We start from the raw sequence: 16985 nt of genomic DNA on the forward strand, positions 1-16985 counted from the left end.
GGATGAATATTTTTTTTTTATGTGACAATTTAATAAGGTCACATATTTCCCATATTTGACGAAAATCACACATTATTTTACAGAAATCACGTGACTGTCATGTGACCTGTTCATACTAAATTTTGACTTGCAGGCCTATCAAAATGTCACAAACATCTGAGAAAGAACGATGCATAAATAATTACAACTATCTGTTCAGAAAGGACCTGCTACAGTTCGTATTATAATGAAATCGTTAATACATGTTATAAGTAATATTTAAATTATGCTGTTTTAATAAATATAACTATCATAAATATAACTTATATGATACATGTAATGCATACAAAGTGTTTAACATGGTAATACTGGTAGGTGAAACAAAATGCAGTGTTGTTTTTCAGGAATAAGGTAGCATTCATTACTGGAGGCGGTACAGGAATTGGCTTTACTATTGCAGAAGTGTTGATGCGGTAATTCTATGCATTATCATGATTATGAGTTTAATTATTTTTGAAAAGTCAAGTGTTAAATATGATATTCATTATGATATTAATTAATAAGCTTATGTATATATACACTCAGAGGAACTTCTAATGCAACCTTGATTGAATATTGATTGAATATTACTGGTACACCAGTATCAAATCGTACCAAATAAATGTTTTCTTTAGACTCTCATCAGATGTGTTGAAATGATTGATACTCAGGACTACCAGGATGATTACTGCAGTGCATGTGCGATTTGGATGGAAACCTTTATTATACTAATTTCACATCATAAATTATTGTGATTATTCCTCAAACTTGAAAGGCTGAGATTGGATCCATATTATATTTGCAAGGAAGCAATTTTGAGCAATTGTTGGAAAAATTAGTTTTTGCATGAAGTATTCATTTCTGACAACACTTTGATTGTTTTTAACAATTTTAAGATTATTTAAGAAGAGCAATTGTTTATCTTTTTATATCTTTATCATTTATCTTGTGTTTGGTTTCATAACATAATTTAATGCAAGAAATGTTGAGCAAATTTGTGGTATAAAAAGTACATGTAATTAATGACTGCAGTATTAATAGGCTAAATACTGTCTTCTTTGCATGATTGTGATTAAAATATGTTGTTTGTTTTAATTTTGCTCTTTGGCGTCCTTGAATATTTACTAATGAAATCAACTTGAAACAATCTCTATTTCTGCAGACATGGCTGTGATGTGGTTATTGCCAGTCGGAGGCTGGAGAAGGTCAAAGAATCAGCAGCCACTCTCTCTGCAGAGACGGGCAGGAGGTGCCTGCCGCTACAGATGGATGTTAGGGATGTAAGGCTCCGGGATTATCATATTTCTAACTTCTTAAAACGCAATGATTTTTGTGTCTTGAGTTTTTTTTTCTTTCTTGTTAACATTGTCAATTATACCTTTTTGCAAGCATAATTAAGAAAGTTCAAACAAAACATTTTGGCAGATATTGATCGCCTAAACATTCTCCTACATGTATATTCAAGCCGCCAATTTTTCCCCACCTGGTACAGTACATATGGCTCAGCAATGATCTCTCTATAGATTTTTCGTAGAAATTGTGCGCTTGTGAACATGGTAAAATGAAGTTTTAAGTCCTCAGAGCAACAAAGTCATATTTATCATCACCAGTGTGGTCAATATGGAACAATGGCTAATAAACAGTGATAATAAAACAATTAATATTGAAAAAAATGTTTTAAATACATAAATGGTAAAGTGCAGAACACTTTGTTAGGCATGGAGGCATCAATAATACACGAATAAAGGGTAAAATAGCTTACTTATTAGTTATGCGAAATATTGATTGTACCAGTTTCATATCAAAAGTAAGCACATGTAAATTGAACAAATATAGCATTATGTTGCAAGTTCAAGTGCCATTTTTAGCAGAAAATTAACAAATTGAAGTCTTCAATGATTCAGGTTTGAGCCAGTAAAGGTTTACGTGTTTGGTTTGTCATCTTAGGCTACTAATCGCTTTTCCTTGCCTGTGTACTTACTGGGTGATTCAGGTGGTTACTGACCACTTAACTATTACTGATTTGATTGGTCAATGTTTGGTAAATATTCTTCTGACTCTGAGTTTAGAGCTTGGTAACATGTACTTACTTGAAGTTGTGATTAAAGCTTATAAAAAGGTTACATAGTTATATAATGTATTTACCATTACAGCCTAAGAAAATCCAGGCAGCAGTTTCCGAGGCAATGAAACAGTTTGAAAAAATCAACATTCTTGTAAATAGTATGTATGCCTTGTTTATATATACAGATATTCTTACTATGTGTTTTTGTTTACTGAAATCAATTAAAATACTGTTGCTGTTTTCAATGAACAAACTGATCAGGCTTTCTGTTTTAATATGTTTTTAATCTCTTATGAAAGTAAGTATGGTTTAGGAGAAAATAATATGAAGTACAGTATCCTTTGAATGAATTATTTTGATAAGGATAAGAATAGCACATATTGCATCATTCATGTGTGAAACATTACGATTTTTATCATTACCAGTTACTGTAGTTCTTTTAAGCTCGACTTTTCACAGAATAGTCTGAGCTATACTATTCTCACAAATGTCAGCATCTAAGTCTGTGCTATTTGTTGTTTAACATGTAACATTTCCATATAATTGTTTCTACTGCAGATATTGAATTGAAAATCAAGCAATTTATTTAGGGTCATTGTGTGAGGTCACATACCATTTGGTAACCTGTGACCTGCAATTAAGCAGATTTATGCCCCATATTTGCTTGGAAATTTTGTTACGGTAAGCCAGATTGTTTGTATAGGTCCTTCGGTAAACATGCAACATCTCGATATCACCTCACTGAAGTGATTGAGGTTATTGTTTGAGATCACTAAGCAAATTCAATAACTCTGACCTTTAATTGAAGGGGCCATCCAACAGATTTTGGCATGTATTGAAGCTTGTCATTAAATGCTTTATATTGATAAATATAAACATTAGAACTAAAAATATCCAGTAAAAAAACAAGAATACAATTTAAAAAAAGGAAAAAAGTAACCCTCAACAGGGCTCAAACCACTGACCCTGGAGTCCTGGAGTAAAAAGTCTCCCACATAGCCCACTTGACTATCAATGCTCATGCTTAGAGCGGATGTATTTTTTACCTATATAAGCAATCCTCATAGTATCCCAAAATAAAACGACAACAACAGGACTTTCCAAATTATTTAATTGTTTCGCGTCGCACGACGCTTTATAATTTTCAGGTTTTCAAATAATCAAAAGATGCATATAATAGATATTTTAGAGCATGGTAAATGGTCAGTATTACTATTTCCTCAAAAATATCATAACTAAAACGAAAATTTGCGAATTTAAAACAACTTTTTTTAATTTTGTCAATTTACTAAAACCAAAAATCTGTTGCACGGCCCCTTTAATTGAATTATTCTTCTTTTTTGCAGTTACAAAATCTTGTTAACACTTTCTGCTTATATGTAATTTTTTCTTATAAGGAAGTTTCTTCTTAGCAAAAATCCAATTTAGGCAGAAAGTGTCATCCCTTATTAGCCTGTAAGGAATGCATGGGCTAATCTGGGACGACACTGTACCCAGATTCATAAAGCCCAATTTTATCATAGCAAACTCCTTACTTTTTTAAACTAATGCACAAGTAAAATCATTCTAAGTCATTACAAAAATTGCTGTTGCCAGTAGGTTGTGAATAAAACAATGATGCCAAGTTCTCAATTGCCTGTATTAAAATGGTGCATGTTTTGTTTTTTGTTTGTTTTAGTCACCTGATAGAATGAATAGTACAATAGCATCGCATGTTTCAATCCTGCAGATGCTGCTGGTAATTTTCTGAGCCCAGCTGAGGGTCTGTCATTCAATGCTTTCCGAACTGTGATGGATATCGATGCCTTGGGAACTTACAACGTCACAAAGGTCATTTTCGATGAATATATGAAGGTAACCAATGCTGCAACAGAATAGAATATTGTCAGTTCTACAAATGTGATTATGAAGATATTGTTGAGTTGGCTTTGTAAACATCCGCCAAGCAATCAGGAGCATGCAAGTTTGATTTCCACTCTAAAAGTACTTTTTTTACTAAGGAAGCACACTTGAACGTGACTCGATAAGCCTGAGGCTTTCAAAGAAATTGAGCTCAAACAAATAGGTTAAAACAAAAATAGGTTTAAATAAAGATTGATGGAAAGAAGTTTCTTATAAAAATATCATTTTCTGCCCATTTAGTTCAGGCATGTTCAAATGCTTCTCTTAATGAATAATGGGTATCTCATATTGTATGTCATATGTCCCATTGGTAATATAGTTGCCAAATAACTGTGTAGACACCATACAAATAATTTCATGGCTGTTATAGCCATTTTTCAATAAAGTTAATGTGCTAACATATGAGCCACATCATGCACAGGCTATTCTGGGAGATACTTTATACATTATGCATGAAGCCTGGTTTTCTGAAGGACCGGCTAAATTAATTACATCATGAAAACAACAAAATCACATCATTATACTGCATTATGTTTGCTGAATTATGCAGTGTGGAAAACTAGCTAAGTTTATTCTATGCTGGTTTGGTTTGAAAGTGCTGACTTAATGATAATATTTAAGGATTTTCCGCATGCTAATCAGGGATGGCACTTTGACTAAACTGGATTTTCACTAAGAAGAGACTTCCTTAAAACAAAGAATACCAAAAAAATGTGGAAAGTGTCGTCCCTGCTAATATGGGATGACGCTTTACATACATGCATTAAGCCCTGTTTTCCCAGAACGAGGCTCATATTAAATAATGTTGTTGTTTTCAGAAACACGGAGGAGTCATTGTGAACATTACAGCCACACTGCAGGTCAGAGGTCAGGTGTTCCAGCTACATGCAGGGGCTGCAAAGGCTGCCATAGGTCAGTCATGTGGAATTTCTATCTCTGCTCTGGGAAAACAGAGCTTAATGCATGTGCATAGAGTTTCCTCCCAGATTAGCCTTGGCACTTTGCCTAGACTGCATGTTCATTTAGAAGAGACTTCATTTAAACAAAAAACTCCACGTGCATTAAGCCCTGTTTTCCCAGAGCGTGGTTCATGTTTTAAACCTTTAAAGTCAATGTGATGTATTGACCTTTTAACTAGAAAGTTTGTGTAGGAGTAGTTGCCTTTAATTTCTTCGTATTGATCATGGCTTCATTCACCACACATTATCTTTCCAAAGACACCAATTGACATGACGCCTTATCAGTGATCGCTCCGCCCACTTAATCACGTGGCTCAGCGGGAAGAAAACCTAGACAAGCTAACACCAAAATGGCTTCTTTGCCTTTAGACTGCATATAGATTTACGGGATATTCCGGATGATTTTATGGACTTGTTTAACACCATATTACACTTGTAAAGGGGTTGATGCCATGTAGTTATTCTGCAAATGCAAAAAATATACGATTAAAGAGAACATCAGCTATTTATAACGGTTAAATCGGTACATTAAACACGCTCTCAAACGCTTGCGCGCTTACCGAAATCGAATCCGTTATTACGTGTAATGGTGGTATTTGCAATAAATTAACACTTCACCAGTATTTACCCGTGTTATTAACAAAATTATTACCGAAACATTCCCCCCTACCCGTGTATTTGAAACGAAATAGCGCTTTATAACTGGGAATTCGGTGAAGTTTTACGCGCTTTCTGACGCCGGGTGGGTACCTCAATCCCACATGTTATTGCGTATTAAAGTGATATTAATCATATTAAACATTGGGACATTTATCAATCACTATAATTTAACGCGCAAAAACAACACAGTAAGTTTGGACATTGTCTGATATAAAATTAGCGTTGTACGAAATGGAATACGGTCAGGCTATTATAAATTAATAAGGCTACCAATATCAGACGCTCGTGCAGGTACCGACTTCCCCGAAGTTACCGCATTTATTGGTTAACTAATATCAGTTATAATAACTCTTTTACAATAGCATTTATCGATACGTCTTTATTAAAATTATAAAAAAATGGTTTTCAAGTTTGTGAAATAAATTAATGTTCTATAAAGGGGATCTCGGTAATTCTTAAAGCTTCCATTCGCTCTTGTCAAGACCGCATTGCCGCGTTGGAAATGGTATAAATTTAAATCATCTAACTTATCCTTCTGGATACCAAATGTCAGAGTTGCATAAACCCTTTTTACACCGTTTTTGCCATATTTCATTTCCGTTTTTTAATCCGAACAAAATAAACGAAACTCGTTTAAAAATGAGATCTAGGCATTCGAGCTCCTAGTGTGGATTAAAAGCGTTTATTGGTGACACCACATGACTGCAAATGTGTAGATACCGTTAATAAGATAATATATCACATGTCACCTTCAAATAACATCTATGATGTCAATTAAGTGCATTACTATCATGTAAATCATCCATCTCTTACACTTCTCAAGATCTTTTTTCGGCTTTGGAAACGAAATAAAATCAATGTCACCAACTAATCTGTCAGGATATCGATTGTCCGAGTTACATAATCCTCATTGACACCGTTTAACCATTTTTAATCGTTTTTTAAAGAGGAAAACAAAAGAAACTTGTTAGAATAAAAGTGAACCTAAACATGTAGCTTGTCTAGAAAATGGCGGACAGGTCGTTGCTAACGAGTGCGCCCGATTAATCGATCGCTGATTGGTGGATCAATTCTAGTGGGCGGAGCGATCAAAGATAAGGCGTCATGTCAATTACTCATGACTCCCAGGAAATGGACCTGAGAATGTCTATATGAACCAGAGGCTTTCAATCTAGTTAAGCTAAATGTACAGTGAGTGATACATATACTAAGTAAGTATTTTACTATTTAGCATTAGGTAAAATGTGATGCTTTGTTTTCAGAGGCAATGACCAGGCATCTGGCTGTAGAATGGGGTGAGAAAGGGATCCGGATCATGTGTGTGGCTCCTGGGCCTATAGAGCAGACAGAGGGATTTAGCAGGCTAGGTACAGCTTTGTCATTTTTGAGTTGTGTTGTTTGTCATGTTGTCAGTCATGCAACAACTTTTAATTCAAATGCCAACTCCTAAATTGTTGGGCAGATTACTCCCACATGCAGCATTGACACAGAATATTTTGCATGTTGTCTTCACAAAAAACAGCGGACACCATGCTCAATGTTAAAAACGCACTAAGTGACCCCGTGACCTAGTTTTTGACCCGGCATGGCTCATGTTTGAACTTGACCTACACATCATCTAGATACAACTTCTGACCAAGTATGGTGAAGATCGGATGAAAACTACTTAAATTAGAGAGTGGACACCATGCTCAATGTCTAATACACACTAAGTGACCCTGTGACCTAGTTTTTGACCTGTCAGGACCCATGTTCGAACTTGACCTAGATATCATCTATATACAACTTCTGACCAAGTTTGGTGAAGTTCGGATGAAAACTACTTGAAATAGAGAGCGGACGACATGCTCAATGTTTAAAATGCATTAAGTGACCCTGTGACCTAGTTTTTGACCTGACATGACCCATATTTGAACTTGACCTAGACATCAGCTAGATACAACATCTGACCAAGTTTGGTGAAGATTGGATGAAAACAACTTGAATTAGAGAGCGGACACTTAATACGGACTGACCGACAGACCAACCGACAAGCTCACTCCTATATACTCCCTAAACTTCCTTTGTGGGGGTATAATAAAACTTCATGTGTATGATCATTTGATTACCCTCTTTCAAAGTTTTTTATGTTTCAGTCTGCTACATAAGTAGGTCACCAGAGGTAAAAAAAAGATTTAACAAATTTCAAATTTCTTATCTGAAACAACAAGGGTCAGGTGTTTAATATGTATGTGATGTATAACTCATATAGTGGTCCTCTGTGTTCAAATTGATCCCCTGGGATCAAAACAGGCCATGTCCAAAGAGTCGCATTATTAAATAAACTAATGTAGTTTTCAGTTTTATATAAAACTATTGATGGAAACAAGTTCCCAAGTGATATTCAAATATTTGTTTTCATTATGCAAATTAATTAACAAATTTGAATTTTAATCCTTAGATTAAAATGTCCAAAGTTATGAACGTCTAGAACACACTACTGTTCCTGATTTCCACAAATACCACTATCAGTTGTTTCTTATATGCATCTTTAAAATGGTGAAAGAGTTATCATTGTTCGTCTTTTGTCACATAATTGTCACTCAATAAATGTTATTTTCATAAGGTAAAAGATATGTCCGACAAACACCTGATGGCAATCTCCATTTATTTCAATACTATACTAAATTGCATTTTACCTTCATCTTGTCACTTGAGTGCATGAAATAATTTCTACAAAATGGAATTGTGAGTTGCTTTAACTTTAAAGTACGGAGTGGTTAGAATCAAAATTGTAGATGTATCAAGAACATTTATCTAGTTTGAAACAAATGCAGTGAGGCCTAAATAAATTGATACTTATTGCAAACAAATTTAATTGGTTAATATTTGGGTCCTTTGAAGCCTTACGTTATGTATTGGTCGTAAAGCGGGGTTTTCGTATATTTTTGAAAATAGATGTATATGATGAACCATTAACAAGGGACAAAATTGTCACAAAACCAGGTTTTTAATGTGAACAAAATGTCTGATAAAGGGAGAAAACTCAAACTGAACTGATTGTTTATAATTAACCCCCTTTGTTTCAAAATAAATCCATGTTTAGTTGTGACGACCTTGGAGATATTGACGTAATTCTTTCGTGCGACACACCGTCCTATGATGGTGAACAAATGTGCCAATGATTTTAAAATCTCACAATGCATGACATAGTTATGGCCTGGACAAGCTCATTTATGGCCATTTTTAACCTTTGAACTCAAAATGTGACCTTGACCTTGGAGATATTGATGTAATTCTTTGGCGGGACACACCGTCTAATGATGGTGAACAAATGTGCCAAATGATTTTAAAATCTCACAATGAATGACATAGTTATGGCCCGGACAAGCTCATTTATGGCCATTTTTGACCTTTGAACTCAAAGTGTGACCTTGACCTTGGAGATATTGACGTAATTCTTTCGCGCGACACACCCTCTAATGATGGTGAATAAACGTCCCAAATGATTTTAAAATCTGACTATGAACGACAAAGTTATGGCCCGGACAAGCTTGTTCCGCCCGCCGGCCAGCCAGCCTGCCCGCAGACATTCGCCAATCTAATAACCAGTTTTTTTCCTTCAGAAAACCTGGTTAAAAATACAAAGTGTGAATGACCAGTGGGACTTTATGTTTTGATCTAAAAAGATATAGGGCTGAATCCTTGTGCAGGAGATCTTTTTTGTAAGCTGTGTCTCGATTTTATACAGTTTTAGATTATTCCAAATATTGTGATTTTTACAGTTGATAATATGAAGAAAAAAAATCAATAAACAAATATGTGGAAAGTACCCCTAAGCACATTAATACCCGTGTGACCAATTTTCTGTTTAACTATTCAGGAGGAAAGGCAATGACACGCGAGTATGTGGAGAACATCCCCATCCAGAGGGTTGGTACGAGGGAAGATATCGCAAATACGGTTCTCTATGTGGTGAGCGATGCAGCTAAGTTACTGACTGGTACCACGATTATTGCTGATGGCGGTTCTTGGCTCACCAGTGAGAACAATCTACAGAGAATTAAAAAGATTATGACAAACCAGTCAAAATTGTAATTAAAGGGACGGAAGTTTAGAAAACATTTTTTATTTGTCTGAAGTCATGGAATGTTTGTTCTGAAATGGCTTACGAGTGTACTTTGGGAAACAATCATATACATGTAGGATGGATTACAGTATATATTGAATATGCAATTGTAAGGTGGGTTATACACACAAAGATTACTTTCTGTATACATATTGACTATAAGTACCAGTATGTATTGAGCTGAATTTACTTTGCTATTATGATGTTTTGGTTTTTACTGTTTTGCCTTAGCCAGACCATTTGTGTTGATGTGTAAATATGAAGTTACAAGTACAAAGTAAAAACTCAAATATTCAGCCTGCTGCAATTTTACCCTGTTATTGATACATTTTATATGTATATCTGATTCGTATTATTAAATGGCACAAGCTTTTCTGTATAGCCTCATAATTCAGCTTAATATAATGCACCATAACTAAGGTCTTTTAGCTCTCTTATATTCTAACAGATGAGGTGTGTGATCGCATACATTACTGACAATTTATTTGAGAGATATGTAAAACATAATAATTATTATCCTTATACACTGAAAAATTGAAATGTAGGTGTGCATTAATTAACAAATTGTCAATGTTAATGCAATTAATGCCAGTACAAAATAATAATAACAGTTTTGAAAAGCTTGCCTGTCAGTAAATGTAGTAAATTTGTTCGGATGTGTTTTTCATAGCATTAATAAATTTACCTATATTATCAATAATAAGATTATATATTAATGATATCCAAGATTATTTTAATAATGTTAAAATAATCGTAATACATTGCTTGATGTAAAATTACCACCACTTATCCTAAGACAAGTACATTTACCTTACTACATTTTTGAGTGTACTCCTATTATTTCTGAATCACATGTAATTTACGCAGAATAAAAAAGTTTATAACAGTTACATATGTTGTATGACAATCAGTAAAATCAAATTAACAATAATAATATTCAGAAATAATCAAAAGACTCAAATGCAAACATATATTTTATTAATTATAACATATAATACATACAAAATAGCACTATAACATACACACAGTTTGGTAGGAAAGAAAAGATTCCAAATACAAAAGAAGAAAATAATAGAATCACGATTATGTGCATGTATATGCATGAACAAGTGATGAGTTCTAAATATACAAGCGTACTCAATTCTTTGACAAAAGAGTATTCTATAAATGCCAACATATCAATGTAAGTGATTTGATCACTATAACTCCCTTTATGAATGTTTTCTTCACTTGAAACATATATTGATTAGCACATCTTTTCAAACAACAAAGGCATAGTAACGGCCACAAATCACTTTTTCAAGGCACGAGTGGATGGCTCAGACAATTCTTGCATAAGCATTCTGCTTCCATATTGAGAACAACATTGACAAGGTTAAGTTTGGTTTTGTTTATTCCAAGCATGTTTTAAGATATTCATAGGATTCGCAAATTTATTAGAATGATCCATGTATTATTTGTTTTACTATTTGTTTAAGTCATTAAAATATTCTCATACCTGTATCATTTTTAAACTCAATTTTTCCCATTTGAAAAAGTATTTTTCCTCAATATAAAATTAGGTTTTCACCAAATTAAGTGATTTCAAAGTTAGTTTTTTTAGGTTTCATGTCTAACATGGATATTGAATTATGTTCTCAGTAAAACCTGAGCTTATTGCATGTGCGTAAAGTATCATCCAAGATAAGCCTGTGCAGTCACACTAATCTGGGAGGAAACTTTCTGCGTAGATTATGATTTCATTTATGAGTCTTCCTTAAACAAGACAGCCTGAAAGGCCCAAAGTCACTCACCTGAGTAACAAAGGAACTGACCTGTTCTATGCAGCCCAAAATGTAATTAGAACAAACATTCTGACCAAGTTTCATGAAGATTGGACAATAAATGTGACTTTAAGAGTGTTAACAAGTTTTGACTATAGCCATATTAGGAAATATGTACTGTGCCCTGGTTACCATGTTTTTGAGCAATATATAGCCATTTAAGGAAAAATGCCCCGCACCTGGTGGCCATGTTTTGCAACCAAATGAAACCATTTTCAAACTCATCCAAGATATCATTGGGACAAATCTTCTTACTAAGTTTCATGAAGATCAGAAAATATATGTGGCCCAAAGAGTGTTAACAAGGTTTTACTTAAGCCATATATAGCCATATAAGGAAAAACGTATTTTATATAAGAAATCTTCATAGTTTCCCATAATTAAACGACAACAACAGAACTCTCCAAATTATTCAATTGTTTCGCGTTGCAACGCTTTATAATTTTCAGGTTTTTAAATCGTCAAAAGATGCATATATTGGATATATTAGAGCATGGTAAATATTCAGTTTTACTGTTTCCTCAAAAATATAACTAAAACGAAAATTTGCGAATCTGAAACAACTTTTTTCAATTTTGTCAATTTGCCAAAACGTGAAAAGGCCCCTTTAACAAGGTAACCAAAGCCATATACAGCCATATAAAGAAAAATGCCCGCCCCCTGGAAGCCATGTTTTTCAACCAACCATTTTCAAGCTCATCCAAGATATAATGGGGACAAATCTTCTAATCACATTTCATGATGATCAGACAATAAATGTGACCTCTAGAGTGCTAACAAGGATTTACTATAGCCATATAAGGAAAAATGCACCGCTTCCTGGCAGCCCTGTTTTTCAACCAACTGGAACCAATTTCGAACTCGTCCAAGATTTCATTGGCAAAAATCTGACCAAATTTTAAAGATCGGACAATAAAATGGCCTATAGTGTGTTAACAAGGCAAATGTTGATGCCGCATGACGGACAAAAGACGATCACAAAAGCTCACCACTATGAGCACATTGTGCTTAATTAGATATGGGTTTGTGTCTGAAAATAAATACTAGCCCCATAGAATTAATTCCATGTACAATACATACAAATTGTTTTTTTCTTACACCAACTTTTCAAGTCCTCTGCCAGAACCAATGCCACATCGTCACTACAAAGCAAAACCACATAATGATTACTGATCAGATCTAGAGCGCGTTCAAGGTCACTTCAACTAAACATCCAAGGTCATCTAGGAGCTCTTCTTGTAGGCAACCATGGTGTCCACTTTGTGTATGGTGGTCGTGAAGGATCGAAGACGGACCTCTTCAGAGTCGGCCACAAACTGGGGTCCTGACTCGCCCCAGGAGTCAGGCACGTCTAGGTCCTTGTCTGTGTACACCAGCAGGTCAAAACTGCCTGTAATGAGAAAGAGCTAAGTCAAAATGTCTACCACAATCTACAGTACCGGTAATAACTTAGGACCACACCTGCTGGCTCTTGTGTCAGTAGACCAGCAGGTCAAAACTGCCTGTAATGAGAGAGCTAAGTAAAAATGTCTACTACAATCTACAGTAATGACTTAGGACCACACCTGCTGGCTCTTGTCTCTGTAGACCAGCAGGTCAAAACTGCCTGTTATTGTTAAGGCTGTCTCGGTTACAGTGTATCATTTGAATTCATGGCAGACTTTTGTACTTTTTGACGATGCTGCGAAGCAGCTCGTCTAAGTTATCATACCATGAAAAATTTCTTCACAATGGCAACCTATGTAAAAAAACGAGCCAGTCTGATTGAGATAGCTCGATTTTTCTAATTGGCATACCTCACTGATTATCATTGATAAAGGTAAAAGAAGCTCAGCTATAAATAGCACAGCATATTCTGGGAAAAAGATTTAATAATAGTTTGAAAGCGTTTATTTTAAATCAGTTATATTCAATCCATTATATGTTTATAGATCAATGAAACAACTATGCATTTTCTGTATTGTATTTGACATTTGTAGTGATTCTGTAAATAAATTGCAAATGAAAACGTGTATAATTAACGTTTAACGCGATCATAAGTGTAAACTGTAAAGAAAACGAATTATTTCAAACCTGCCATTTGTAAACGTTGTAGCGAGTATGGTATATAAACAGCATAATACACTGCAACTCCAATATATCGCGGTTGAAGGGGTCCAAAGATCGCGACCGTGATATATCCGGCGCGCGATATAAATTGTCAGTTTATGTATGCATGTATATGTATACATTAGCATCATTATGCAATCTCAAAACACGCTATTTACCAATCTATTCAAGTTTGTGTTATATCCATATGTCATTAATTGGTATAACACAAAACATTATTCCATGTGAGTATTTTCAAATGCGTATAATTAAATTTTTAATCCGAAAAACATTGCCGAGTTTTATTGTTCAAGAAAGCATGCACAAATTAGACTCATGTACAAAATGACGTCATTCATTTCTCATGAAAAGCATGCACAGCATGGGGTTTAATAGTAGAGCATTGTGACTAACTGATCTATATTGTATACTGTATCTAACGCACACAGATTGTTGAGATAGGTCAGTATTGACTTGTGACATTTACTGTTATAATTGTGTACATCTTCATGTGTGCACTGGTGCGTTTCGGCAGTTCAAAGCAAATTCAATAGAGAATTGTAACACCCGAAATGACCTGTCATGTTTGACAAATGGGTCTTTTGTTTATCGCAGTACACAGGTGTTAATGTGATGTACAATGTAAGCAAACAATATGGTCAAAACTGGATTATGACTGTTGGATTAAAGTTGGTGAAAAAAGGGAAAAATACTTGCTTGAAACGGATTTTAATGCATCAAAGTCTCAGATAAAAACATTTTATTTAAGGATTATGCTCGTCAGATTTTTGGGAGCCAAAGCCGATTCGCGATATATTGGACAACGCGATATAACGGACCGTGATATATTGGAGTATGGTATATAAACAGCATAATACATGTAGCCGTATAATATTTATGAAACTCGCTCTTATGTGTGCTTTCTCATTTTGCATATTTAATAAACTTTTCAGAGCCACATCAGTGCACATACTACATGTATGTTTGATAATTCATTCGTTTGTTGGATATTGTTGCTGTTTTAAACACATATTAGGTCATATCGCGGTGATTTAGTCAACCTACCATGTATTCATGGGCCAACTCACGTATTCAAGTACTCTTACGACTATGTGCTCATACCTACTTTCGGGAATAATCATGAAATTATTGCCGTAATTAACGAACAAACATGCCCAAGCTTATTGAATTAGAGAAAAAACAATAATCAAAAGAGAAAAATTATGTGAAATCACGTCCGTACACATGACATCATTAACTTAGGAAAGAAAACAACGAAATATAAAGTTTGGTATGATATACATGCAAAATTAAAGAGCATGTTGTAATTAAAGTTTAGAATATATTTGCTGAAACCAGGGGGGCATGCGTATACAGGAGCTTACGGCATTTAAGTGAGAGTGTTGGAACAAAACTTCAAAGATGGCGTCGTTTTAGTGTTTTTCGTTAAGGAGTAACTGATATTTTCACCCGGTACGCCAGTTTATATTTATATTTCTTTTAAATGAATAAGCCCTTTCGGCTCTACGGTGTTTGTGCTCCCCATCGGTTTTTTGTTTCAATACCATAGACGTTGGAATAAAAAAGTTACTGAAGTAAAACTGTCGACAAATTTGTTGTTTAATTTCTTGACCTTCGAGATGTTGGATGTTCGAATATAATTTTCTCTCACAATAAACATAAATAACGATTATTTTATTATATCAACGCGTTTTTATGTCTTTTAATCCATTTAATGCCGAATTATAACGGTTTAACCCCCCTTTTTGGAACTAAACTTCCTTTTAAGCACATTTTGGGACCTGACTTCCAAATGATAAACAGCTCTTCCCTATGTTAGAAGGTTTTATGCGAAATAACTTTCGTGAATGAATTACGCATTGGTACGAATATTTTGGAAAACATTTTCACTTGAGGAAATCAAGAGTTATCTTTTTTTAATAATTGTTATATTATTATTTTTTATTATTATATGTTTTATCGCGTACTTAACGCTAACATTTAGTGTGTGTTATATAAGACATTTGACGGTATTATTAACACAGTGTAATTCTTACCTGTTTATTTTAACATATATGGACATACTTATGTTTGAATATGCATCCAACGGAATACTATGCCTACTAAACGGAATACTATGCTTACTATTTCCAGATATCAAGACGCCAGTTATATATGTCGAGCATTCAAAGATTAAAAAAGACGGCGTAACGAAGTACTTACGACTCTAGAAAGCGAAAGGTACATGAAAACCCACCAATCAAACAAAAAATATTACGTCGAGTACCACGCCAAACAATCACATGTACGTGCAATATAAATGTAATATAGAGGTGGGGGACATAAAAACACAACAGCTTTTGAAGTATTAATAGTTTTACATCCATTTACTGTTCATAACAATCTATAAACTAAAAACTGACAAGAACTTCTTAGAGAGGAACAACTGTTTTCAATTAGTGTATAAAAATAACTGACAGTAGTAAATGGTAAGTTGTCATTAAATAACAAGAGGACCTGAAAGGCCCAAATCACTCAACTGAGATACAAAGGAAATGACCTGTTCTGTACAGCCCAAGATATCATAAGAACAAATGTTCTGAACAAATCTAATGAAGACTGAATCAAAATGTGACTTTAAGAATGTTTACAAGGTTTTACTATAGTCATATAAGGAAAAATGTCCTGCCCCCTGGTGTATATGTTTACAACAAACAGGAACTATTTTGCAACTCATCCAATATAGCATTTAAACAAATGTTCTGACCAAGTTTAATGAAGATCAGACATTAAATGTGGAATCTAGAGTGTTTACAAGGTTTTACTATAGCCATATAAGGAAAAAGCCCTGTCTCCTGGCAGTCATGTTTTTCAACAGACCGGACTCATTTTCGAGCTCATCCAAGATATCATTAGAGAAATAAAATGTTCTGACCAAGTTTCATGAAGATTGGAAATAAATGTGACTTTTAGAGTGATCAAAAGGTTTTACTAAAGTGATATATGGAAAAATGCCTGGACCCTTAGCAGCCATGTTTTTCCACCAACCGGAACCATTTTTGAACTCATCCAAGATATTATTTGGACTTATCTCCTAACTAAGTTTCATGAAGATCAGGCAATAAAAGTGGCCTCTAAAGAGTTAACAAGGTTTTAATATAGCGTTGTTATGAAAAATGACGGCGGTTATGTTTTTTAACCAACCGGAACCATTTTCGAACCTGTCCAACATATCTTTGGGACATATCTTCTTATCACCTTTCATGAGGATTGGACAATACATGTGGCCTCTAGAGTGTTAACAAAGTTTTACTATAGCCATATAAGGAAAAATAACCCTCCCTCTGGCTGCAGTGTATTTC

At 34.5% G+C, this 16985-nt stretch overlaps 2 protein-coding genes across 2 annotated transcripts in view; one reads left to right on the forward strand and one right to left on the reverse strand.

Moving 5' to 3' along the window:
* Nucleotides 1-53: 53 nt before the first annotated feature.
* On the forward strand, nucleotides 54-10085 carry LOC127865755 (peroxisomal 2,4-dienoyl-CoA reductase [(3E)-enoyl-CoA-producing]-like). The gene is made up of 8 exons (XM_052405700.1): nucleotides 54-214; nucleotides 384-452; nucleotides 1181-1298; nucleotides 2172-2241; nucleotides 3813-3937; nucleotides 4804-4897; nucleotides 6867-6971; nucleotides 9467-10085. The coding sequence occupies exons 1-8, from the start codon at nucleotides 144-146 to the stop codon at nucleotides 9679-9681; spliced, it is 867 nt and encodes a 288-aa protein (XP_052261660.1). The 5' UTR covers nucleotides 54-143; the 3' UTR covers nucleotides 9682-10085.
* A 588-nt stretch (nucleotides 10086-10673) lies between these two features.
* LOC127865756 (mitotic spindle assembly checkpoint protein MAD2A-like) overlaps nucleotides 10674-16985 on the reverse strand; it is a 50789-nt gene continuing 44477 nt past the window's right edge. Inside the window, exon 5 of the mRNA XM_052405701.1 lies at nucleotides 10674-12925. Coding sequence (XP_052261661.1) covers nucleotides 12759-12925 — 167 coding nt within the window. The 3' untranslated portion in view covers nucleotides 10674-12758. The remainder of the gene's footprint in view (nucleotides 12926-16985) is intronic.

This window comes from Dreissena polymorpha, chromosome 2 (genome assembly GCF_020536995.1).
Source record: "Dreissena polymorpha isolate Duluth1 chromosome 2, UMN_Dpol_1.0, whole genome shotgun sequence".
Taxonomy (NCBI): Eukaryota; Metazoa; Mollusca; class Bivalvia; order Myida; family Dreissenidae; genus Dreissena; species Dreissena polymorpha.